Below are 26,701 nucleotides of genomic sequence, written 5' to 3' on the forward strand. Positions count from 1 at the left end.
GTCAAGACAACGTGTGAACTCTATCAGCATATGTTGAAGGCAAATTAGGCTCTTTCATTGTTTGACTGAGATTAACTGTGGAAAAGGTAAGGAAGTTAAAGTAGCTTCTTTGCATGTGCTCCTGTAGAGGAATCAGAACTTTACATTTTGCAATAATGTAGTGTTTAAATCTTCCAAAATTTTTCCATCAGAGCAGTTTCTAAAGTTTGTACTAGTTACTTTTGGTAACGTTAATTTTCACATACTTCCCTTTTTATCTTTCTCTCCCCCTAAATATTTTTATTATTCACTTACTCAGTTGATCCAGTTTTAGCGACTTACCACTTGATAAACTTTTCTGGAAATGAACTGTAAACAAAATAATAAATCCTATGTATTTTGAAGGTTGGATAAGCCATTTTGGTAAAGCATGACTAGTTTTTGCCATAAATGCACTGTTAGTTATGTTTGCCTGCAGTCATTACTCATTGCTAAGTTTCAGTGGGATTGTCTCCTTGAGATCAAGTTAAAGTTCTTTTGATGATAACCTGCCAAAGATCAGTTTACTTCTTGATCTACGAGTTGCAGGTGCTTGGAGCTTGCTTTTGGTTGCTTTGCATTCTTTATTTTCAGAGGAGTAGGATGAGAAATACTTGCAGAGATGGAAATTGGTACTAAAAGACTTGCTCAGTTTAAATATTAACACATTGATTTGCAGACATTCAGATGAATGCTGGTCCAACTGGACCACTCATTTCAATAAAAGTTACAGTTTGGACAAATAAAATGTTGGTTTATTAGTAGGTTACAATGAGGGAGTCTTGATTTGATGCTTGGGAAATGTGCTTTTTGTGTACCTTGGCCAACCTTGAGATGTTCAGAATCAGCTGAGCTTTTCCCCAGCATTGAAATTCTCTCCAATTCAGTAAACTGAGTGAATTTCTAATCCTATAATTGTAGAAACCTCTGAAATTTAATTTGATTTTATAAACATCTAGATAGTCTTCAAGATTATAATGAATAACATGATCTTTCGTAGAAGGTGGTGTTTTGGACCCTTTGTGAGGGACTAAATCACAAGGAATCAGGGGCATGAAAAGCCCTGTTTTTCAGAGTTGCTTTTCCATGTGCTAAAGAAGCTCCCTGTGGCATTACAGTTGGAAAAACTGAAGCTGAGTGTGATTTGTAGATGCCAAAAGAATTGGCATGGATGGGAGAGTGTGGATGAAGATTACCCAGTTCCTAAGAGTAAAAATTATTTTTTGTATATATAGAATGTATTTGTTCCTATTTTTTTTTTTAATGTTATTACCACTATCTTGTGCTTTTAGGAATGTTAGTTTGATAAATCTTACAATGCCCAGCACTCAAGTATGTGCAAGCACTGCCAGGTATGAGCTGGATAAATATTATTATTAATCTCATAGATAAATGATGAAAGTCACATTGGGGATGGAAGATTAATTGTCACTGGAGCAGCTGCAATTGGAACTTGGGTGTCTCAGGTAAGGAAACACCTTCAGTGATGTCTCTGTTTCTCTGGTTTTTATTTCTAGTTTCAAAACTGGCCTACGAAATTCGAGTCTCCAGGGAAAGATTCCTTGTGAGATGCAGCCCATTACTCCGGGTGAGTGCAGTTGTTTCCTCTAACAGATGGAGTGTTTAGCCTACTTTTTACTGGGGACATTTGTTTCCTGTGCCACGTTATGATAAATGCAGATTTGCCTTCCACTGAATTTCTAATGGTAATGCAATCTGCAGAATTGTGTTAAACGTATATTTTTAATGATGTGAATAGGTTGGATCCTAATGTGTTTGGATGTCACATCTTTTCCCTGAGTGATTAAAACCCCTGATTTTAGTCTCTCATCCCTGCTCACCTCCAGGAGCCAGTACTGCTAGAGGGCCAAGATTATAGTCCTTTATGTACTTGATCAGCAGAATTGTCGGTGAAGTTCTGCTCAGTTGTACCTGAAGCACACCCCCAGAGGATACCAGTGCTGTGAAATTGTTCTTGTATCTCTAATCTGGCTTCTGAAACAGATGGAAGAGGAAGAAAGGGAGGACTTTAAGTTGTGCTGCTGCACAAATAAATGTATATTTGCACTTACAAAACAGTAAATTATATTTTTACACATTTGTTGAAGATCAGAAGGGTAGCATTGTCAGGGCCTCGTCAAAGCTGCTCAGTGCACTCAGAAGAAATGTGCTTTTTGCTCGTGTGGTCACTTTAATGCTGGTTTCTGGAAAGCACAGTTGTCTCTCCCTGTCATAATCTGCAATAACAATCATTCTTTGCATTGTAGTCCCAGTAGGAATCCTGTAACACACCTAATATAGCTTATTCTACTTACTGTGGCAATTAAATCACGAATCCTACATATTTTATACCATTTAAGAAGTGAAGCAGGATATGAGCTGCAATGGCCATGGAGAAATCTGCTTGAGAAAAGTCAGTGGAACAGATTTTTTAAATATGAACTCACTTTCTTTAATGCTTTCTGAAGTGTGCAGCAGCCAAATGGCCCAGTATGCAGAAAATTATCCGACAGACTTAATATCTGGGCATCAAAGGTCACATTAACTGGGTTTTTAAAAATTTTTATTGTGCTGTATAAGCCTGGAAATTCCTTTAGAGTCATGGTATGACCTATTCACAATTAAAATGTGGTAGACACTCGTCTTGACTGTTTGCAGAGTGTTCCTGTGGCAAAGTCGGTGTTTGGAGAGGAAAAAAAAAAAAAANNNGTCTAAGCAAATGTGGCAGTCAAGACAACGTGTGAACTCTATCAGCATATGTTGAAGGCAAATTAGGCTCTTTCATTGTTTGACTGAGATTAACTGTGGAAAAGGTAAGGAAGTTAAAGTAGCTTCTTTGCATGTGCTCCTGTAGAGGAATCAGAACTTTACATTTTGCAATAATGTAGTGTTTAAATCTTCCAAAATTTTTCCATCCGAGCAGTTTCTAAATTTTGTACTAGTTACTTTTGGTAATGTTAATTTTCACGTACTTCCCTTTTTATCTTTCTCTCCCCCTAAATATTTTTATTATTCACTTACTCAGTTGATCCAGTTTTAGTGACTTACCACTTGATAAACTTTTCTGAAAATGAACTGTAAACAAAATAATAAATCCTATGTATTTTGAAGGTTGGATAAGCCATTTTGGTAAAGCATGACTAGTTTTTGCCATAAATGCGCTGTTAGTTATGTTTGCCTGCAGTCATTACTCATTGCTAAGTTTCAGTGGGATTGTCTCCTTGAGATCAAGTTAAAGTTCTTTTGATGATAACCTGCCAAAGATCAGTTTACTTCTTGATCTACGAGTTGCAGGTGCTTGGAGCTTGCTTTTGGTTGCTTTGCATTCTTTATTTTCAGAGGAGTAGGATGAGAAATACTTGCAGAGATGGAAATTGGTACTAAAAGACTTGCTCAGTTTAAATATTAACACATTGATTTGCAGACATTCAGATGAATGCTGGTCCAACTGGACCACTCATTTCAATACAAGTTACAGTTTGGACAAATAAAATGTTGGTTTATTAGTAGGTTGCAATGAGGGAGTCTTGATTTGATGCTTGGGAAATGTGCTTTTTGTGTACCTTGGCCAACCTTGAGATGTTCAGAATCAGCTGAGCTTTTCCCCAGCATTGAAATTCTCTCCAATTCAGTAAATTGAGTGAATTTCTAATCCTATAATTGTAGAAACCTCTGAAATTTAATTTGATTTTATAAACATCTAGATAGTCTTCAAGATTATAATGAATAACATGATCTTTCGTAGAAGGTGGTGTTTTGGACCCTTTGTGAGGGACTAAATCACAAGGAATCAGGGGCATGAAAAGCCCTGTTTTTCAGAGTTGCTTTTCCATGTGCTAAAGAAGCTCCCTGTGGCATTACAGTTGGACAAACTGAAGCTGAGTGTGATTTGTAGATGCCAAAAGAATTGGCATGGATGGCAGAGTGTGGATGAAGATTGCCCAGTTCCTAAGAGTAAAAATTATTTTTTGTATATATAAGATGTATTTGTTCCTTTTTTTTTTTTTTTTTTAGTGTTATTACCACTATCTTATGCTTTTAGGAATGTTAGTTTGATAAATCTTACAATGCCCAGCACTCAAGTATGTGCAAGCACTGCCAGGTATGAGCTGGATAAATATTATTATTAATCTCATAGATAAATGATGAAAGTCACATTGGGGATGGAAGATTAATTGTCACTGGAGCAGCTGCAATTGGAACTTGGGTGTCTCAGGTAAGGAAACACCTTCAGTGATGTCTCTGTTTCTCTGGTTTTTATTTCTAGTTTCAAATCTGGCCTACGAAATTCGAGTCTCCAGGGAAAGATTCCTTGTGAGATGCAGCCCATTACTCCGGGTGAGTGCAGTTGTTTCCTCTAACAGATGGAGTGTTTAGCCTGCTTTTTACTGGGGACATTTGTTTCCTGTGCCACGTTATGATAAATGCAGATTTGCCTTCCACTGAATTTCTAATGGTAATGCAATCTGCAGAATTGTGTTAAATGTATATTTTTAATGATGTGAATAGGTTGGATCCTAATGTGTTTGGATGTCACATCTTTTCCCCGAGTGATTAAAACCCCTGATTTTAGTCTCTCATCCCTGCTCACCTCGAGGAGCCAGTACTGCTAGAGGGCCAAGATTATAGTCCTTTATGTACTTGATCAGCAGAATTGTCGGTGAAGTTCTGCTCAGTTGTACCTGAACCACACCCCCAGAGGATACCAGTGCTGTGAAATTGTTCTTGTATCTCTAATCTGGCTTCTGAAACAGATGGAAGAGGAAGAAAGGGAGGACTTTAAGTTGTGCTGCTGCACAAATAAATGTATATTTGCACTTACAAAACAGTAAATTATATTTTTACACATTTGTTGAAGATCAGAAGGGTAACATTGTCAGGGCCTCATCAGAGCTGCTCAGTGCACTCAGAAGAAATGTGCTTTTTGCTCGTGTGTGGTCACTTTAATGCTGGTTTCTGGAAAGCACAGTTGTCTGTCCCTGTCATATCCTGCAATAACAATCATTCTTTGCATTGTAGTCCCAGTAGGAATCCTGTAACACACCTAATATAGCTTATTCTACTTACTGTGGCAATTAAATCACGAATCCTACATATTTTATACCATTTAAGAAGTGAAGCATGATATGAGCTGCAATGGCCATGGAGAAATCTGCTTGAGAAAAGTCAGTGGAACAGATTTTTTAAACATGAACTCACTTTCTTTAATGCTTTCTGAAGTGTGCAGCAGCCAAATGGCCCAGTATGCAGAAAATTATCTGACAGACTTAATATCTGGGCATCAAAGGTCACATTAACTGGGTTTTTAAAAATTTTTATTGTGCTGTATAAGCCTGGAAATTCCTTTAGAGTCATGGTCTGACCTATTCACAATTAAAATGTGGTAGACACTCGTCTTGACTGTTTGCAGAGTGTTCCTGTGGCAAAGTCGGTGTTTGGAGAGGAAAAAAAAAAAAAAAAGGTAAGAACAGCAGAGAAATCAAACCCACAGACTTTTTTAACCAAATATTGAAATAGGAAGTTGCAGGAGAAGATAATTTCAGGTGAGAATGACTCTGCTGCTGGTTTGAATCAAAGGCCATGTCAGCAATGCTTCTTGTAACAATTTCAGGCAATAAAAAAGGAGCTATTTTTGCAGAGGGGGGAGGAAGCAGAATGGGAAAGGCAAGAAATGAAGAAGAAAACTGGAGTTTTCTTCTCCAGGGCGGCAACTTTTAATCCCAATTAAAGCAGTGAGTCTAGCAGAGCAGCATGTTAATACATACTACAGGGAGTCAGTGAATACAAACGACCTTTGTGGATTTGGTTTTTGCTGCTTTTCCTGCTGATTGAAAAGGACGCCCAGCAGTTGTCTTAATTGGATGTTAATTGATACATATTCACAGGAAGTCGTGTCTGTGATCTTGCAGCTTGTTTGTATGGAGGAGTGTAATGGAACAAAGTGTGAGGAAGTTTTTTAATGATCACAGTGACATAGCAGAGTAGTAGGAATTTTTGAATTATCTCAGAAATGTTTGAAGAGTCATTACCAGAACAGACATAGCTGCATTCATGAAGCTTTAATATTCTGCCTTACATTAAAAACGTAATTAAACTGAAGATAAACCTTATAATTATGACCTCATACCTCCTGTCAGTGATACTCTCTTACACTTTCTGGAATCTTCATGATGATATAAAAGAGGATGATGACAGAACTCAGAGCTGGCTCAAACTACTCATCTTTCAAATCTATCAGTCCCTGGTCCCAAGTAAGAGGTCTTATCCGTGCTTTCCTGCTGATGAGTTTCCCCCAGTCACTCCAGGAGAACCTGTCCCCTCTCAGATATTCTTGTACCTACACACAGCACTGAAGCTTCTTTAGGAATTTGCTCATCTTTGTGCAGTCTGAAATGAAACACCATTTGGGAAATCTGCAGATACCCATCATTCCTCTTCCTTTGCTGATCAAGACTTCTTACTTCCCATGGAGATTGTCCATGGGGACACAAAGTAACTCTGACTTACTTATGTACTTCCCAATGTCAGATTCAGGGGGTGGAATACACTATGGCAGAAATTACACCACCTTTGTCCTTGAGCACTCAAGTATCTGTAGCTTTGAGCTAAGAATTATGTTTTCATTTCTATTGCTATTTTTACTAGAACTGAGTAAACTGAAGCAGCACAGCCCCTTTGAAATGACATTCAGCTCGGAGGGAGATCCTGTCTTATTGCTTTGTGCCAGTGACATCTGTAAATGGGATCCAGAAATAGTGATGGGTAATCCACACTTGTGTGAGGACAAAGAAAGTAGAAGTATTTATAGCTAATAAATTGTAGAAACACGTAGGAACAGTTTCACAGCGAGAGAGATCAGCGAAGCACTGGAAGCTTGTAGTGGTTAATCTGTAAGAAAGGCAGGTTGCCATAAATCACTTGTGGAGCCAAACTCAGCCCACCAAGACCACACAAGTATCCTGGAAATACTCTTGTTCACAAAAACTTAGTGCTTAAAACTAAGCATATTGTTTCAAAAGACACTAGCTGAAAATAGGGGGTTTTTGTGTAAAAAGGAAGTAAAAAAGGTGATAGAAACTGGGAACTCTGCAGGGACAGTCATCTAAGCATAGGTGCCCATGTAAAAATGACAAGCTGTGGTCATTCTCAGCCAGTGATGTCCAGGAATCAACAGCTTTGAGCTGCAAGCCCAAAGGGGAAGTGTCCCTGTTGTTCCACGAGCCAGTCAAGCCTTTCCTTGCAAAAAGGGCAGGTTAAACCTCAGTATGGCATAGCCAGGGTTGGAAGGAAATGGCTCCTGTGCATCTGTTGGACTGTGCTGTGCTAGTTAGATAAAGCTAAATGTCAAACTGCTGGCAGTTTAACACTGTTCAACCGGCTGCTTTTTCTGTTTTAAATTAGAAACTGGATGACTCTTTGAAAAGGTTCAAGTTTCCTGAAGGCAGATCTCTAAAAGTCACTCTGCATGCAGAAAGCCCAGCTTCTGCTAATACATCCTTTCTGCCTGCAACCACAGTTAGACTGGAACCCAAAGAGCAGTTTCTCCTAGTTTTTTTCCTGCTGGTGGCTGTGCAGCTGACTTTAATACAGAGCCATTTAAGTGTGATTGAAATGGCAACTGCTACTGAAAGACTTCAATCCGTTATTTTTGGAGTTCTGGTTATGACCTTGTCTGTCCTTACCTGTGGATACGTACCAGTGCTACTCTAATACATGCAGACAGGGAAGATGTTGGTGTTTGGAGAGTGTGATAAGTTGGCATTCCTTAATGCATCTGGTGTACTGGAAGTGGAGTCTGTAAGAGCAGGGAGGAGAGGGAACACAGAGTTAAGCAGCAAAGAGAGTGAGGCAGTACTAAGAAGGTGAAATGTTTATCTGCCATTTTTAGTTTCCAGTGTATTTAATACTTCATCATGTCAGTTGCTTGGAAACCAGCGTTTTGTGCCCTTTTGCTGCTTGGCAGAAATCACTCTAATTGGCATGTTTCTAGCACTGTCACTGCTGGCAGTTTGCAGCATTTTTTTTTTTTTTCCAGAAGCAAAATTTTTCTTTTACATGAATGATGGCTCACATTAATTAGACAGGAGTCATGGGTAAAGACAGCCATTTAAGAGTATGGATGTATGAACCATTATCTCCATCATCAATCACTGGGAAGGCTGCTATTCCTATCAACATTTCTATCTTTCCAGAGGCTGTTCCTGTAGAGTCACAATCTCCTTCTCCTTTTGGGCAGAACTGTTTGTTTGTGTTTGAAATTTCTTAAGTGGAAATAATTCAGCCTCGCTAGATTTTACTACCTACATAAACACAGCAATCCAATCCTATGGCTCCTGATGCCAAATGACAAATTGTCACTCAGTGTTTGGACAAACCTAACACTTAAAATGGGTTTCTATTATTTGCTAGTAAAATATGCTCAGTAAATACCTTTTTGTAGTAAGGCAAAACACGAGGTCACGAGGAGTGGTTTCTGCTTTCACATGAAAATGTTGAACCAGCAGTATTTTCCTGGTAGAGGATCAGTGTCCTCAGTGAAGCTTCACTTAACAAGCAGTGAGTTTTTATTGGTAATATGAACATGGAGTTATTATTGCATGTTCTTACAGCTGGAAAACTGAAACCTCAGGAATCTCCGCACGATGGGGTTTTTTTTTCTTTTTTAAGTTTTAGTTTTGAAACCTTTTGGAGAAAAATTTAAAGCAAAGCTTTGAAATCTCAGAGTTTTTTTTTTTCTGCCCTTCTTCAGTACACAGCTGTCTTCTCAGTGCTGCTCTGGAGGTCCTTCACCCACTCACCACTGTGTATGTGCTTCACCAGAGACAGGTTTTTTGTACCTCCAAGATGCCACATGTGTTTGGGCTTCTCAGTGTTAGAGAACCTCTCCTCATTTTCAAAGGAGAGATTATTCCTCATTTCACAATGAAGGCAGCATCTGTGTTTTAATGTCTTTGTAGTTAATTGAAGACCCCTGAGACACTTTGAATATGCAGCTCTACATGAATGCACTCACCTGTGACATCTTCTATAATAGTGTGGGCGGTGTTTTGACTATTGAAGATTCTGATTTCTTGCCACACAGCCTTCTGTAAATGTGCCACAAATTTACTCATGTCTTACTTGAGCTTGTTTTGTGGATTATTTCACGGTCAGATTTTCATGATAACGAAATAATTTTGTGATAATATGTGTTTTTCCTATTTTGCAGATCCCAGTTTTGATTTTTAAACAGACATTTGAGTACAGAATACTGTACTCATCTGCAGGAAAATAAAATGGGAACCAACATCTGAAACAGCGTGGGTATTCCAGATTGTTTGTGTGTCTTCATCTACTCAGGACAGATGTTGATGTGGTACTACTTTAGCTCCTTGCCAGAATTGTCAGTGGTTCAGCATGGTAAATGATCACGTATGTCTGGGTTTCTGTGGGTTAGTAACTACACTGAAGAGATTTTAATGTCATTATCACCTCGTCTTCACTGGTTTTAAAAAGACTAGATGGATGAATATTTACCCATTTTTTCTTGCTGTGTAATCATTCAACCATTGAATAGGAGTAGTAACCATTGTGCTCCTGATTCCTTGTGTGGGCATCTCTTGCTTGGCTGTAAACACTACCAAACCAGAATTCATAGTTAATTTACTTTAGTAGCTACATATGAACTGTGAGGAATTACAAGCTTTCTCTGTCCACGTGCTGAGCTTTCAGAGTATGGCCCAAAAGTGGATCTCAATATTAGGACTTGCTGGGTCAGCCTCACCAGCACATCAACCCTAGGGCTTTCTGGAATTACAGAAGGTGGATGCTGTGTGCACCCACTAATCACTCACTGAGTATTTTTTAATTGAACAATACACCAATTCTCATTTACAATAGGACTGCCTTACATCACCAGGAAAGGTGATGTAGAAGTCTTAATGTAAATAAATTTGGCACGTGCTGGCATGGATTTCCATTCAACCTTGTAATGTAGAGCACTGATGTGCTGAGTGAAATGGTCAGCAGCTCCAGTATTTATGACAGGAGAGTGAATCTGATTCTCCACTGCATAAATCAGTATCAGTGTGGGCAGGTTACAAGAAATGCAGAGTTTGCTTTCCTGTTGTTCTGTGTGCTCTGTTAAGAAGGAAAGCACTGTGTGCATATGGATTTTCTTTTATCTTGGCATTTCCTGCTGTTTCACAATTATTAACTATTTAAGTGTTACAGTGCCTTGTCAGAAAGTTAAGGGACAGATCAGAATAACTTCAGCTGTTAGAGTGCAGCAACAGCTCAAATGGAGTCAGCTGTGTGTTAATGCAGATACACACAACATATTTTAGGGGAGTGAAATAATTTTAAAAAATGTCCTATTCCAACTGAAACAGCAGCAAGGACAGTAACATTTAATCAGCTCAAATCTGATGAGAATGCAGGGTTAACACCTGTGCTCCTGCAGAGATTGCCATAACATCCTGAATTCTTCAGGTTGTCAGAACTTCTATCTTATTGTGTGTTCAAAGAGACAGACCCTCCAGTGCCCACAGTGCTCCCTAAAACCAGGTGAGGACACAGATTTGAAAGGAAGCTTCCTGCTCTCCCTGCTTCCTTCAGTGGATATTGCTTTGAAATCTTCAGGTCTTCATTTGAGATTAGTAATAGGATCACACTCATGATGATATGGCTGCAAATGATGCATTTAGAAGACTTGGACTGTTTTCTAATCCACAGTTCTAGTCTGTAATGTTCAGAATACAGTTTGGTTCTATTTACTGTAGTTTCAAAGTTGTTGCCTCCTGTGTTTTCTGTTCCATAAGGAAATGGGTTGTCATATTGGGTTTTCTGCTATAGAAAATATTTACTGGGAATGTTTTAAGTTGCAGTGTGTGTAAAATTGCACTTGTTTTTCACCTGGGAAGCCTTAACTTGCATTCAAGTCTGTCACTACTGCAGCAAGTCAGGCAGTGCCCAGCTGATACCTCACAACACCCTCAGCAGGATCTGGCCTTGTGCCCAAAGAGGAGCATTTACTTGTCTGGCCAGGAGTTGTTGCGGATACACATTGAAATGCTTTTATGAAAATAAAGGAAATGGCCTTTAGAAAGCCCGTGCTCTCAGTGGCTTTCAGAGCAATGCCACATGGGTTTCATTTGTATTTACAATTGGCTATAAGCCTCTGGAAAAGGCTGAATTCTTTCTGAACAGTGTCCAGAGCAGGAGATATTCTGTCATTAGGTTTGTTGATATAAAGGCTGTGTCCATTAAGGTAAGAAAATTGAATAAGGCTTTTTATGAAATAGTGGCTAACCATTTCCATGATCAGAGAGAAAGCCGTTTTGTGAAACAGTGGCTAAGAGTTTCCATGATCAGAGAAATATGTATCTTATGTGTATATGTTGCTTGATGGATACATAATTATTTTATTTAATGCCCAAAATATTTGTTCCCCACGATCATAATCAAATGTTCAAACTTAGAGAGAGAGAACCAAGCTGGCATAAATGGACTGCAACTTCAGCCTCGGGGAGTGGGCAGAGGGAGATTAACAGGAAGAGGTAATGGGGCTGAAGCATCCTGATAAAATCCCCCACTGCATCAAATACAGTCCCTGAGTGAGGGAGAGCTAAGGGATGTGCAACCTTCTGCACCCTCTTCCTGGCAGTTCTGCTCAGGCTGGGCTTGGAGCAGCTGAAAGGGTTTGGCATCACATGTCAGTCCTTCAGCAACCAAGTCCCAAAGAAGTTGTTCGTGTACACAGGAGATGTGAGGTTGTTACCTGGAAAATTTGATCTTCTGGGACAAACATATCCAGGGTACTTAAACAAGTAAAAATGATGTAAAAAACCCTGGTGAATATCTAGCTTGTCCTTACCCTCGTGGAAGAGTTTCTGGCATTACTTTCACAGCTTCTTTTAATGTTTTTCTAGCACCTAAATTATAACTAGGACAAATTTAGGATTCTCTTTTATTTCTGTGACTTATTTCTTACTCAGAGAAAGGCATCAAGAATCCCAAATCTTAGCAGTAAAAAGTTCGATTCCCTGACACTTTAATGGCCTTGTACTAAAATTAACTGATGACCTTGAGTCTCCAAAGGATTTAAAGAGTAATTTAATAAGTACGTAGTTACACCAAGCACTGAAAATACACTTGCAGCCAATTTTCTGTATGTGCAGGAACTGCTGGGTCACTGCTCTGTGTGTGTCTTTGACCCTTATCTATAATAATATATTCTTGGAGAGAAAACTTGGAAGTATCTCATGGTACGTTATTACTGCTCAGAAAACTCTTCTAATTTTCATACTGATAAAGATATTAACATGGAAAAATTAGACATATCCTTTTGTCTGAAAGGCACTTGAAAATCTGTGTTGTGACTACAGTTGACTGAAGCTCAATTACTTTAATAAACGTATTCCAAATTTCATCTTGATTACATTTGCATTTTAATGAACGATTCTTGCCTACTTGTCAAATAGGCAGCCCAGCTAAATTTATTAAGTTATTGTATAAACAGGGTATTGTGATGCCAGAATTTAAATGGAGAAATATTTGATGTCATATTCCAGCAACATGTTATAAATCTGCAGTGCAGAAAAGTATGCTGGTTACCTCTGTATTTTAAGTTTGGATTTATTTTACTGGGTTTTTTTGCAGAGTCCATCAACCTTAAGGGTCATTCATAAATATGCCAGAAAGAATTCTATGGAATTATGGGTGGTTTTTTGCTTTAAATTGGACAGTTATTACAGCTCTTTCATATGCTGCATTTCTCTTAAATGTTCAGTTTTATACTAATTTTTCTGTACTTGAGAAGCGAGGGGGGCAGTAAACTGCTCCCCTTGAGAACTAGTGAATTTGGTGCCTGACATTTGCACCCTATATGACCTTTGGGTGCTTTAACACATCTGGTAAGAAAAGGGAGTTATTACTTGCCAGTAAAACAAATGAGGCCTGGGTTGTGTTTGAAAGAATCAATAGAGTTTGATGCCCCTTGATTCAAAAGTCAGCAGCACATGAACAGAAAGGGATGTGTCCTGTGGAACAGGGACAGGACACTCCTGGGACTTGGATCAGCTTCTGTGTTCTTGCTAACATTTTAATCAGCAGCTGCAGGATACCTGTGTGCCATACCCCTTTTCACTGCCCTACCTCACCTTTGCTTTTGCTGTTATTTTTGTAACCTCTGTGCTCATCCTGAAGGCATTGCATTGCACTTTCCTCTTTATTTTCTTCTCTTGCAGTAATACCTTGCCTGTTCTCTTCCCCTCACTCACAGGTGCACTGGCACCTTCCTTGTTCCTGACAGTGCAGCCTCCTGGAATTGTGGAATTCAGCAGCTTCAGGGCAGTGCCTGTCAGGCTGTGACAGCTGAGTTCACACAGTGAGGGACCTGGTGGACAGTTGGCTGCTATAAATTAGAATTAGGCAGGAAGTTTTTAAACCAAGTACTGGACAAAGTGCTACTGGGTTCAAGACACCCGGTAATTAACCTGCATGATAGTGAAAGAGAGAAGGGAAAGTTCTCACAGACCATATTGGGGAATTATCCTTCGTTATGATATTGCAGAAGGAAATACTAATGTTGGACTCTTGAACACAGAAGAATTTGAAATCTTTAAAATTTAAGTTAGTGGGCAACAGAGAAGTCAATCAGTTTAATAGTGTGTGATTAGAACACTGACCAAGTTGTGATGATTTTTGGCAGACATCATCTCAGTTCTGTGAAGCAAGGTGGAGAATACTGTCATATACTCCGTCAGGAGTCACTGGAGAGGAAGAACCCACTGAAAAGAGCCCAGCAGGCTCAGGGCACGTGAGAAAGACTGAGTTCCAGCCACCTGAATATTCCTGTGATGCAGAGGAGTCAGAGGAACAAATAAACACGTGAGTCAACTCAGAGGGCTTTTGGCATCTGAGGACAGTGGTTTAAAAAAGCCACAATTGCCAGTTTGTTCCACTGTTTGGTATTGAGGCAGTTCCCGTGGATGAACGAGGAAGAGACAAACTTAGTGAAAAGCATGGAGGGAAAAAGGCACTTAAGGGGTTTAAGAAGGAGGAAGTTTAGAAGGCAGAAAGAATGAACTCTGGGGAGGTTTCATAGCCACCTCAAAACTGATTCTCCAAGGAGAAAAGAGGGAGCCTGGTCAGCTTGTGCCATGCTTTCTTCCCTTCAGTGGGACCACAGCATTAAGAATAAAAAAGACTTGGCTTGGCTTGCACAGGGGTTTCTTCACTCCACACCTGTTACTCACTACCTTCTTCAGATTTTCTCTCCATTTGATCATTGCATTGTCTTCAGTCCTTTGGCTCCTGCTGCTCCTCTCAGTGCACCTCCACTGCCTGTTGGAACACTGCATTTTCTTCCATCTGTCAGCCCTCACTGTGTGGTGTTGAAATCCTTGCTCAGCGGGACAGAGAAGCTCCTCTAGAGGTCACACACCTTTGGAGCCTCAGTGCATCAAAAGCTCATCCATCTCTAACAGTCTTTTCTCCTCAGTTTGCTGTGGCTTTTATCACTCCCAGGAATCACCTTCCTCTCATGAACTGACTCTCAGCTTCGTCTCCAGAGTAATCTGAGATGCCATCACACTCTAGTCATAAAGTGGGACAATAATGTTATAAGCATTAATAAAAAGTAAGAAATAAAGTCTTTCCTCCGAATACAAAGCCCAGACCAAAAAGCAAACACATAATACAGGCTGAATAATTCTGAACAGGAAAGTGTCACATCTGCTAGGGTGACATTAAATGTCCATTCTGTACGGTCACTACTGAACAGCTAAAAAAGGTGGAAAAGGAATAAAGTATTCCTGAGAGATAGTGTTATGGAAGGAGAAAACAGGCCGAACAGGCTTGGGGCAGTGAAGAAACAAAACCCACAGCCTGTAAAAAGCTGTTTTCTGGTTGCCCAGCTCTGAAAACTCTTCTCATCAGGGTGAATCTTTTCAGCTTACTCTATTATTTTCTTTGCACACAGTCTGTTAACCCAGGAAAAACTGAACAGAATTTGAGGCACGTCTTGAAACTTTGGCCTTGTGTACATAATCTTAGTGCCTCCATTGGCATAATTCCAACAAAAAACAAGTAAAATGGAATGCAAACCATGTGTCAGCACCTTTTCTCAGTCAACATTATTTCCTCTGCTTCCAAGTTTGATTTCACATAAATGCTTAATTGCTAATAATAAGTAGTAGTATAAATGTGTGAATACAAATAATACTGTATTTATCATTTATTAAGTACTATACGCATATTAAAGATAAATAAAAATTGCATATCCTGGTAAACATATAAATAACCAAATTTAATATTAATAGGTGCTAATAAATGCAGTCATTAACAATTTAGAGATACATCTAAGTATTTTTTTTTAAATTTAAGAAGTGTGATGATCTGAACACAATAAACAGCTTTATGGGTTCTGCCTTCATTTTGCATACTACTTTTTTAACTTCAGTCTTTGTTCTTTCCCACAGTCACATTCTGACAGAAGAGGCCCACATGAGGAATTCAGGGAAGAAGACAAAAAAGATGACCTGACAGTCCTTTAGCCCTATTTATACCAGTGTCTGGATTCCAGTGCCCCTGGAACAAAAAAAGGTAAATTTGAAGGAAGATTCATGTCCTCTGTGATAGGACATGAGTGAAGCTCACAGTGACACAGACCCCTAACATACACTCAGAGCTGCTGTTCAGCTGCTGAACTTGTGTTCTGAGAGCTTCAGGAGTTCATGATGATGTAGTCTGTCTTTATTAATAGCAGCTGTTAAATTCTAACAGTAAGTGATTGAATCCTAATGACTTACTGAACACCCTGTGTGTGTGTGTACAGAAGCACACGTCATTCACCTTGCTGACATTTACTTGGCAGGTTCCAAGTTGCATAAAATCTTCTCAGGTGGTGTAGCTTTCAAGATCAGGCTCATTTAAAGAAAAGGCTGTCAAAATTCACATTTAATTTGCCAGGTTAAAAGTAGGCCTGTGAAAGAGAGAGGGAGAAGGCAGCACTTGTACCATATTCATTTCTCTGTATTCTGTGCTAGTCACTAGTGCACACTGTCTGTCCTGTTCTAAGCTCATTATTCCAGTTGCTCACCAAAAGTTTATACATTTATATTTACATTTGCATGTAGAATAAGCTAAAATGCCAAAGGTAATCTCAGTGCAGAAAAATACTGAACCAACATTTTAAACTCACACACTGTTTTTAGTTAAAGGCAAAACTTAGAAGCTACTGTAGAATCCAAACCCCTGAGAATCCACACCGTAACTGGATAAATACCAGAATTCTCACAGGTGAGAAAGCACTGGGCACATCATCAAGATAAGCCCACTGGAAATTTCACATCCAAAAATACACTTGCAGGATACAGAGTTATGTGTCAACATTAGAAAAACCAAAACTTTGAGAGGTGTCTGGAATTCACTGGGACAATTAAAAACTCATCTGCTACAGAACTGGTTAAATGCATCTGTTTCAGCCCACACGGTGCCAGTTGGACTCTTTCCCTCACTCTGTACTGTAACACATTGGTTTCTCCTCTTCCCAGTGAACATCTTTTCTAACAGCTGTGTGCCATACACTGGCTTTTGGAAGCTTTGACTCTCAAATCCAACAGTTTGATGCATTCCATATTAACCCACTGGAATCCAAGGTGAAGGAACGGCGATCTCTTGTCCTTTGGATGTTGTTGTTTCTCTTCTTTCAAGCAGTGACTCTTTCAGTGAAATGTTATTAATTCTGTGCCATGCAACATAAACAAATTCTGGATTTTCTTTGTCCCCATGCAGTCAGCAGGGAGTTGTGCAGTAGAATCAGCAGCACAGCATCATCCTCTGTCACTGCAGGTTGCAGAACTAGGAGAAAATACTGAGCTATCCCAGCCAATTTAATTGTGTTTTCTTTCCTTGTTCTCTTTTTATTGATAGTTCTACAGTAATAGATACATGTATATTCCTATAGCCTTTCCTTGGAGGGTTATCCCAGTGAACTCAACAGGAATTCCATGTATATTATCATTACAGAACCAAACCAGCTATTAAGTGATATTTAGTAGCTGATTGTATTCTATCCATTATGTATGACAGTGATGGGTATTTGTAAAAGAATGTGTTGCTTCTGAACTTTTATACTGTTAAAAGTAAATAGTAATTTAAGTTTCCAACATTTTTTAGTGGATATAATCATGTTGGCACAACATGGATTTAAATTATTCATGAGTGTTTGACAAAGCAGTTGAACAGTTTATGCTCTGAGTTGCAGGGCAAAGCTCTTCAAAGGTGTTCTGTTTTCCTCTGTATTCTCAGTCAAGGCAAACTGTGTGTCTAACAGGTGTGGCAGAATAGCAGTATATAGAATTAGTCTGATAAATTGGAGGAGAGAACCAGTACAGTGAGTGTGATAAGTGGCTTTTTCATCCCTTTACCTATAATGACCAACCAATAGAGAGTTGGTCAGCAAGTCTCTCAGATACAGGCTGGCAGTTAAACAACTCTTCAACTTAGGGATTCTCTTCAACTTACTCTGTGTTCCTCCTACTCATCCCTCAGTGCTTACCTGCACTTAAAAGACCTGACAGAATAGTTTACCTGTTGGCTCTCTAGAGTGGTTCAGTACAAAGCTGCGTAATCTTCAGTCTTTTCACTTCTTCCCAAGTAAAACTGGACCAGAAAAGCACGTTAGCATTTAGTACTGCTAATTATTGACATTTTAATTGACATTTATGTTATCATTATTAGGCTGATACCATGCCCTGTTACACTCTAAATTCCCACTCAAGAAGGAGCTCTTGGAGTCATTTGGGAGAGTTCTGTGAATGTTTAGTAGCTATCAAAAAGGCAAGAAAAACCCTAAGAATGAAGTGGAAGCCAAAGCAGAAAACATGTTCTGCAAAAATACAAATATTTTATAAGTGCTTCTTGACTCTCTGTCCTTCCTGTTCACCCAGGCTGTTGCCACAAATGATAGAGTTTGACTGAACAGAAGTGCTGAGGGATGGTGGAGATATGGAATCTTGTTCCACACAAGAACAGTCAAATAGGCTGGGGCTCTTCAGGGCAGGAAAGAAATGACTGGAGATAAAGTTATGACAGATCTCTGTGACATCTCAAAGTGCATGGAAAAAAAAAGGTGATTAGAGAGTGGATATTCACAGGTTCCCTTGACACCAGATTTATGGCACACCAAATTAAATTACCTGGCAGAAAATTTAAAGCAATGGGAAGTGTTTTCAAGCAATGCATAATTAAACTTAAGAATTCATTGCTAGGATATATTGCTGGAAGTATATTCAAGTGCAAAAGCAATTTAACAGAATAGAAGAAAAAGCAGTTAACTGCTCCTAAATGCAAAGGGCCTGAAGGACCTTTAGGTTCAGACAGCCAGAGGCTGAGGGGGGATATCAGGAAACTTGAGATAATATCATATACTACCTCCACAGCTGCTGCTGAGCACTGATGAATGGGACCAGTGGAGGATTCAAAGCTATAATTTCAAGCAATTTGTTTACAGATGTAGGTGAACAATTGGTTTGTGTGCGAGATGAGATTTGAAAAACAATCCTGAGAGCTGTGACAGCTGGGAGCCTGTGTTTGCTGCCAGAAAAATAAAGATACCTTGTGTGATATATGGGCAGGGTGTTCAATGCATCCTTTAGAACATCTATCACATGATTGCTGGGATTCCAGGGGACTGGCCCGAGTTACAGGTCTGGACCTCTCAAGGGTTCTGTTCCTAGCTCTGAAAAATATGGGGAGTTACTTTGTGCAGGGCATCTCTGTACCGAAGGTTGGGTTCTGTAATGAATTCTGAAGCTGCTCAAATCATGTTTAATCCAGGATTCTCATCATGGGCTGCTTCACAAAAGACTAATCAGAAATGGATTACCAGTACAGCTGCCTTGTAGCCCTGTCCCCCAAATTCACAAAGCTTCATAGAACTCATACAGACATAATTTTGAGAGGACACAGAGCCCTAACCCACACGTAGCCATGTTTATATTTCAAAAGTGGGAAAGGGAGTCTGTAGAGGCAGCTAATCAGTAGACACAACTGAACGTGGCTCTTACGGAATGATTTCTTTTAAGAAAAGAATTCATAATTCAATATAAAGCCTTTTGTCCAGTGGTAGTTTTGCTGCAGACTGTTTGCTTATACAGATCAGAATTTTCAGTGCTGCTGGCTGAGTGGGGACCTGTATTAGTGCAAAGGTTTAAATGTTTCATCATGTTGACAGAGGTAAATGTGGAAACTGCAGCTGTGGTACAACACCAGGTCACTGCTAAGATAGTCTCATTTATCATGTGGCCCCCACCTAATCAGTCAAATGTTTCACAAAGCAGATTAGAGTACAAAATGTAAGTCTAATTTTTCATGGTTACTGTGTAATGAATAATGTGTGTATGCAGATCAGCTCAGGTGACATACATTTTCTTCACAACGAGAAGGAGACTTGTATGAGAGATTAAAAAATAACTGGATTTTATCCCCAAAGTCTTACAGCCAGCAGTTTAGCTTTCACTTCTCAGTCAAAAATGTATTTTTAAAAGAGTAGGCAGAAATATTTGCGCAAAGGATCTTCATTATAAAACTTATTTCTGAATTTTGGGCTTTTCTTTGATATGATCAATGCCTCTTCAATTGATTTACCATTTTTAGATTGCATTACTACTGCACAGATGATTAACTAAGGCATAGAAATCAAGGTCAGGGGAAATTACTAAATTCTTCTTTGCTTTTTTTTTCTCTTTTCTAATTAATGTCTGACTAGCTCACAGCTATGGAGGTTATATTTCAAAAATATCACTAATACAGACAAGCTTGATTATTTGTTTTCACTGTTTCTCCAGATGGAGAACTGGAACAGGTTTTAATGCTACAAAATAGAGGGCTCAGTGCTAGAACTTCGGAATTTCTGACTGGGACCTTGGTACTCTTGATACTCTCCAGGCCACAGGTAATAGAAGATCTTCATTATAAGCATGTTTTTTTTTTTTTTTTAAATAGCAGCCCATTAGCTGGTACCCAGCAACATCTTACTTCCAAGTCTTATAAATTCATTTACAAACTCACAGTATAATATTTCAAATCTGTACTTTTAACAAGTAACTTGTGCTGCTCTTGAACACAGTCATCATTCAGCAGTGATTTTGTGTTCACCAAAATGTAGAAAAAAGGCCTTTTTGCATTTGGGGATTGCAACTTGGAGGGTGTTGAGTGCTCAGTAAAATGTCACTTATTACCACGTAGGACAGATGAGCACCTTGGAGGATGGCTTAGGCTTTGACAGAGAACACTGGGGCTGTTAATAATGAGTGTGACAGGTGTTTTACTGCATGAGTGACTGGAGGGAACAGAGCAGAGGAGATGGGTGTCAATGCCTCTCCAGGGGTTTGGCAGCACAGCAGGAACGAAACAGCAGTGGGAAGGACAACCAAGATGTTAATTTGAAGGAAAACAGTGAGTTAAATTGACTTTCAAGGGAGAGGAGAATAAAAGCATTTACTTTCCAGTGGCAGGCAAAGAGTAAAGAGTGTTATTAGTGAGAGATTTGCTCAAAGGTGGATAGTCTGGAAACTGCAGCCAATGAAGGGCTACTTGAGGACACGTCTGAAGTGGTAGTGGATGCTGATAAGGAGGCACAGAGAGGTAATTAGATACCTGTTGATGTTAAATGTATTAAATTCCTTACGACATTTAAAAGAAGAATGGCAAAGTGATGCAGTAGACTTAAAAATTCAGAAAAATTGACAGTTATGCCACTAGTATGCAAACAGCACAGCATGGACACTGAAACCAGACTTCCTGCATAGTGTGTTCAAGTCTACCTGATTTTTTAACTCATTATTTTATAAGCATCTTATGTAAAAAATATTTACATCTTCTACTTGATGTTTGGGTTTTTTTCACAGCTGAATTAACAAAACTTATCTTTTCAGAAGTGATTCATTTGGTGCATTTGTACTTGGGTACCTATCTCGAAACATCTTTAAAAAGACACTTTCCTTGGAAGAAACTTTAATTTTCAGGAATACTAAATAGCAGGTTTCTTTAGGATGTCTCATGCAGGCCAGCATATATGGAGCAATATCTTCAAAGGAGAAAGGAATGCACAAGTGAGTTGGCAAGTTTTTACATATTTTTTTTCAACAGACCTACAGAAAGTCATCACAGGTACAAGGTTAAAAGGTGTCCATAAACAAAAAGAGACTGTTAAGAAGGTTGGACTGCGGGTGCATTACCTGATGGGTTTCTGGATGACAAGGGGAAGCAACTCATCAGAAAAGAGCTTATGCTTTTTTTTTCCCCTTCTTTCTTTTTATTCTTCTTCTCCCCAAACAACTGAAATCAGCATTCAGTAAATTCAGAAAACATGCAATTTTTTTGCATGGGTGGCAGAACAACCATTTTACTGCTGTGCAAGCAGCATGTGCTTTCTGGGAAACACCCCCATAAATCTTGCCTTTGCAAACAGAAGAGATCCTATGCTCCAGCAGCTCTGTGGATAAAGCAGTGTTCTGTCTTATTCCACTAGAATTGGTTCTCTTTCTACCAGTGCATTTTTCTGTAGTCTCTCTCTACCATTTCCAGCCAACATTAGATGTGTTCCCTCATTGCTCAGCTCTGTGGTGGTTTCCACAGCTCTAAGATCAACAGGACAAACCATTCCTACAGTCAGACTTTGCTGAAGCTTTTTTTTTTTTTTTTCCTTTGAGCTGAGGTCAAGAGAAATGAATTTTGTACCTGGGTAGCCCCATCAAGTCTGTAATATTAAGAATGTTTTTTCAGCACCTGTGGAATGCTTCACATTCTGGAGAAGGCACACTGTACATTAATTTAAACCTTGTTATGTCTTACAGTTTGTTGCCAGTGGCTTGGGAGAACTACAGAGTAAACATGCCTTTCATTAAAGACCAAGAGAGTATAGTATCAAGGAAGCAGAGGCCCAGAAGGCAGGGTAAGGGTACAAAACTGGTTTTTAAGCACATTATATGCTGTATAAACTCAGCCCTCTCTATGCAAAGCACTTGGCATGCAAATGTCAAGGAGCATTTTTATTACACGAGAGCAGAGCAGGCCACGGAAACCTTGGAGCACATTCAGTACATGCCAGTGCAGTTTGAAGGCACTCTCCTGGAATGTGATGGAATGAAAGATGATAAACCCCCAAAATCATAATAATTTCTCATTTTTTAATCCATCAAATTATTTTAAAAATTGAGCTAAAAAACCCAGCTGTGCTTTGTAATTAATTTGGATTTTTGCTGAGAGTAAGGGGATCTCAAGATTTTCACAGGCTCACATTGATGTATGTTCTGAGCAACACAGGTGTTTGCCACAAAATGGTAACCACAGGATGTTCATTCCAGTTTCCTGTCTTGCTTTATTTGCAGCTGCCATATCAGCTCTTTCATTAAAAGCAAATCTGACTCGTGTGCTGATACGAGGCAAAAGTTCCAGCAGAACATGAAGAAGCAGCTTGTTCTTTATGTGACACTTTAGTGAGCCTTGAGAGGTAAGGAGAGACTCTTCTCTGTGTACTCTTAAAACACAACCCACCTTACTTCTGACCAGATTTAGGACTGGTCTTCAGGCCCTTTAAAGATGCATTTATTTGTCTTGGCATTCAAATAAGAATATAGGGATGATGATGGACAGTTTTGTGACTGCATAGAAAAATATATTACAAGTTAAATATTTGCAGCAGTGTTTTGGAATATTTCTGAGCGATTCTTCTGGAAATATACATTGAATATATTCACTTTGGACATTGTAGTCCTTTTCACCCCAAAAATTGGTAATACATTCAGTCCACACGCACTCTGTGTGGCTGTTTTGCATTTTCAGTTCAGAGATCACTGTTCTGCTCTTCAACATTGCTTTGACTCTTCTCAGTGTAACAGTTGCAATGTCCTCTCTCAAGGCCTTTTCCCAGATCACTGACATCTCTGCCTTGTTGACCAGCTGAAGCCTGTCATCCTTTTCCTCTCACCCAGAAACATTCATCTGTGATCTTTGTGCAAATTCTCTTGTCTCAGTAAGCACCAGCCCTGAGATCCTTCTCTACTTTGCTGTTCTGAAGGGTGTTAGAGGCACAGTTTTCTTTCCCCCTCCCACTTCTTCTTTCTACTCTTCTCTTCATTTTGTACTTAATTTTTTGGTCCCCAGAACCTCCCTTGTCTACAGCCAGGTCCTTGTTTTCTTCCCTGAGCAGCTGCTGTTCCTGCACAAGGAGCTAATCATTCCAGCATCCTGCAGCCTGGAAGGACAAGTTGGATGGAAAGTTACTGTTGCAGCTCTTTTAGTATTCTCCATATAGCCACACAAGCATATATCCTATTTGATCTGCATTTGGAGATGGAGCCTCAGATTGGCAGGATATGGTATATAAGTAATTTATTGGAAAGAAAAGCAGATGTTGTTTTTGTTATAACCCAGCAGCACTTTTTGTAGCAATGCACACATGAACCCAATCTCTGGGTCAAAATTCTACCTCGGGTCACCCTATTCCATCTCTCTTTTGTTGTATTTTAATTAATATTTTACCCTAAATCACTGTACAGTATTCTGTTTGGTTTTAAGCAGTAGATACCTAATAGAAAGGGGAGGTTGAATTTTAGTTTAAATCAAACTTCAGTTTTGTAGATAAGTTTTTCTTACCTACAGCTTAGAGTTGATATAAAATGTTACCACTTTTAATATGTTTGTAGGAATATGAATGTACAGAGAACTCTGCAAAAACAAAAACTGGTATTAGTGTCCACAGACTGAACATACAACTTGTTCTTCACATTTATTGTTTTCTGCCTGCCTTATTGTCTTCCTAATTAGCAATGCAGAAGTATGATGATGTATAAAATATAACTTTAAGTTGTTGGGGGGGTTGTTTGTTTGTTTGTTTATTTGTTTGTTGTAGGAAGCAGGAAGAGAAACGTTGTCAGAAATAGCAGCCTCTGAAACGATTGAAGTATTTGGGGAGAGACACAGAAAGAGTAAGACAGCTGGGCATGAGATGATGAAGGGGGACTAAACTGGGAAGGAGAGACAGAACCCCTCAGTGCTTTGACTTTGCCAACACAGTTAAACATGTAGAGCTCCCCGTGCCAGCCCCGTTCTGCCAAGCGCTGGCTGTGACGCGTGTGGAGCTGTGAAATCTGTGTTTCTGTTTTAACAAGGCTGGTCACCCCCCTCGTGGAGACACAAAGTCATGGCAGAGCCGTTGCTTTCCCCACAGCACTTGTTTCGTTTACAATCAGGCTGGTTTTTCCGTGCTCTTGCAAACTCTGCATGCCAAGAGAGCTGAATCACAGAGGAACACTTTGCTAGTATGTGCTGTCAGTCGAGTTGTCTTGGCTCCCTCATGAAGTGAGAAAAGCCAAACAAACAAATATGTGATGGAAGAGTGCACTGAACGGAGCTTCCCTCCTCAAAATATCTCAGTGCATGGTGGGTTATAAAAGGCTTGTGTGTGACATGATAACAGTTATCTGGATAATCTAACCAGTGATAATGAGGATTTGGCTGTACAGCCACACCAACAGGGCACTACTGAGTGTGGAACTGGCCCTGCTGAAGATGAGAACCATGTGTTTCCTTTTTTACTGATGTCAGGAGGAAACTTCTCACCCTTTTCCTGCTGTCCCAGTGACATGTACCCTAAACTGGAGGGAGGCAGCACTTCCTGAGGATGTGCTGCCAAATCCTCAGCCTTTGCAAGGAAAGCCACAGCACACCCCAGTCATGCACAGTCTAGAAGGGTTTGGAACATCAGTCTTCAGGGCTGTCAAAGCAGCACTGCAGAATTTAGAGCATTTAAAAAATGGCCCTCTTTTCACAAGAGTTTTATTTTTATTGTAATGTGTAATTCTCCTCCTGTATCTCTCTATTCAGAGTGAAATGGTAAAGGCTGTGTGTTACAGTGCACTTACATCAATGAGATTTATGTCAGCACATAGAGAGAGGAGAATGATGATAGCACAGGGAAAAGGGATATTAAAAAGAATCAGAAAGTGTGTCAGATCAGGCACTGATTGCATTGGAAAATCCACAGAGGCTAAACAAAATAAATAGAGAAAATCTGAAGAGGACAAATGTGTAGCAAAATGGAAGTATTTGTTGGGATTTTATTATTTCCTTTCATACCCAAGTTTGTCATCCAGAATTTGATGAATAATGAAGAAGCCCTTATTTCCATGCCCAGCAAAGGGAATTGGTGCTCAAGCCCAATAAAGTAAAGCTCTTTCACATTATTTGTATTAAAGGTCTCTTCCAACCCAAACCATTCTATGGTTCACTCGGAATGACGTTGAGCAGTGCACTCCCCAAAGAGCCATTTTTGCTGTGGAAGTTATGGAAATGGTGAAGTGGCAGAAATGCCAGACAAACCCAGAGTTATTAATCAGATATTCGTTTGTTCCCAAAGGCTTTTCTTTTATTGCTGTTCTTCTTTCTGCTAAAGGTTTCCTGTACTGCTTGCCAGACTCACTCGGTCTGTGAGGCGTGACTGTTTTGTACGGAAAAATCTTAAAGAAACCGGGAAAATGTGGCGAGAATCCCCACTTGAAAATTCACCAGACACGTTTGTTAAGGTTCTGGCTGAGGTACACAAGTGGTGAGTGTACATCATGTGTGGTGAGGGTGGGGAGAACAGGCACCTGGGGGTGAAATTCCAGCACTGGAAAGTTGCCAGATGAAATCATTCAGGATCTCACTAAATGAAGATGCTGCTATTCACTTTTTTACAAGGCACTTTGAACTCTTCAAGAGAAAGATGTTATGACAACCACTGGTTTATTAATCAGTATCATTTTATTATTATGTCATTGTTGATTTATTTACTGCCTCAGTGAAAGTAGCACCTGTCATAAATCGTTAGGACACTTGAAGTGAAGCATTAACTTGTGCTCTGAAAGGGCCTGTCCTTCCCAGTAGTTATATCCATGAGCCATTTAGGTTATGAATTATGTCCCTGATCCAGGAACTCTGTAGAAATGTTTGCTTTGCTTCAGCAATACTAAAAAAAACCAACAGCTGCCTCTCAAGATCTTAAGCTGGGCTCAACTCCTGTAGTTCTGGAAGGACAGAAGGAACTCAGAATATTCTGTGACTCTGTGACATTAGACTTACACACCTCTGTGTAGTGTAACCAGGTAACTAACTTACCAAAATGGCAACGATGCCACCTTGTGTTTTGTGTTCTCATCACAGTTATTCCCCTGATCTGCAAGACCGACAGAAATCTCTCAGAGGCAGCAGGTTATTCTGCTTTTTACACATATCAGGTGTTATCTTGCCTTTTGGATGCAAAGGTTTAGCACCCAACATGTCGAGATCAGAGTATCTGTGTTGTCTTGAAGTTGTATAAAAATAACCATTTTGTCTGGTGCCCTAATTTGCATACTCACTAACCAGAGAGGCAGCCTTGCTTTAATGTTCAATAGAAAAGTCTCAGTTGCTTGCTGGGTTTAGATCTATTTCTTTGCTTTTTCCTTTGCATTTTGATCCTTCATATTTGTGCAACGGTAATAGAGGAAAAACGTGAGCACAGCTGGATGTCCTATCTGTTTCTTTATACCCCTTTCAAAAATAGCCACAGAGGAAGGAGGACCTTGGTGCTCCTTCTGACAGGAATAGATGAAAGAAACTGTTATATTTTAGGAGAAGGAGCAGCATCACTGAATATCATCTGGCTGAGGTTCCA

The 26,701-nt window shown here is 39.5% G+C and overlaps 1 protein-coding gene across 1 annotated transcript in view; it reads left to right on the forward strand.

Moving 5' to 3' along the window:
- Positions 1-25,616, forward strand: part of CCDC60 (coiled-coil domain containing 60) — a 52,478-nt gene extending 26,862 nt beyond the window's left edge. The window contains 11 exon segments of the mRNA XM_027882033.1: positions 13,706-13,815; positions 13,818-13,887; positions 15,480-15,600; positions 16,552-16,658; positions 16,933-16,952; positions 21,154-21,235; positions 22,395-22,462; positions 22,465-22,516; positions 23,170-23,272; positions 23,949-24,016; positions 25,460-25,616. Of these exon segments, the coding sequence (XP_027737834.1) occupies positions 13,706-13,815; positions 13,818-13,887; positions 15,480-15,600; positions 16,552-16,658; positions 16,933-16,952; positions 21,154-21,235; positions 22,395-22,462; positions 22,465-22,516; positions 23,170-23,272; positions 23,949-24,016; positions 25,460-25,616 (958 nt within the window).
- Positions 25,617-26,701: the final 1,085 nt, after the last annotated feature.

This window comes from Empidonax traillii, unplaced genomic scaffold (genome assembly GCF_003031625.1).
Source record: "Empidonax traillii isolate 1590-97213 ecotype Southwest subspecies unplaced genomic scaffold, ASM303162v1 scaffold99:size1466351, whole genome shotgun sequence".
In the NCBI taxonomy this organism is placed as follows: domain Eukaryota; kingdom Metazoa; phylum Chordata; class Aves; order Passeriformes; family Tyrannidae; genus Empidonax; species Empidonax traillii.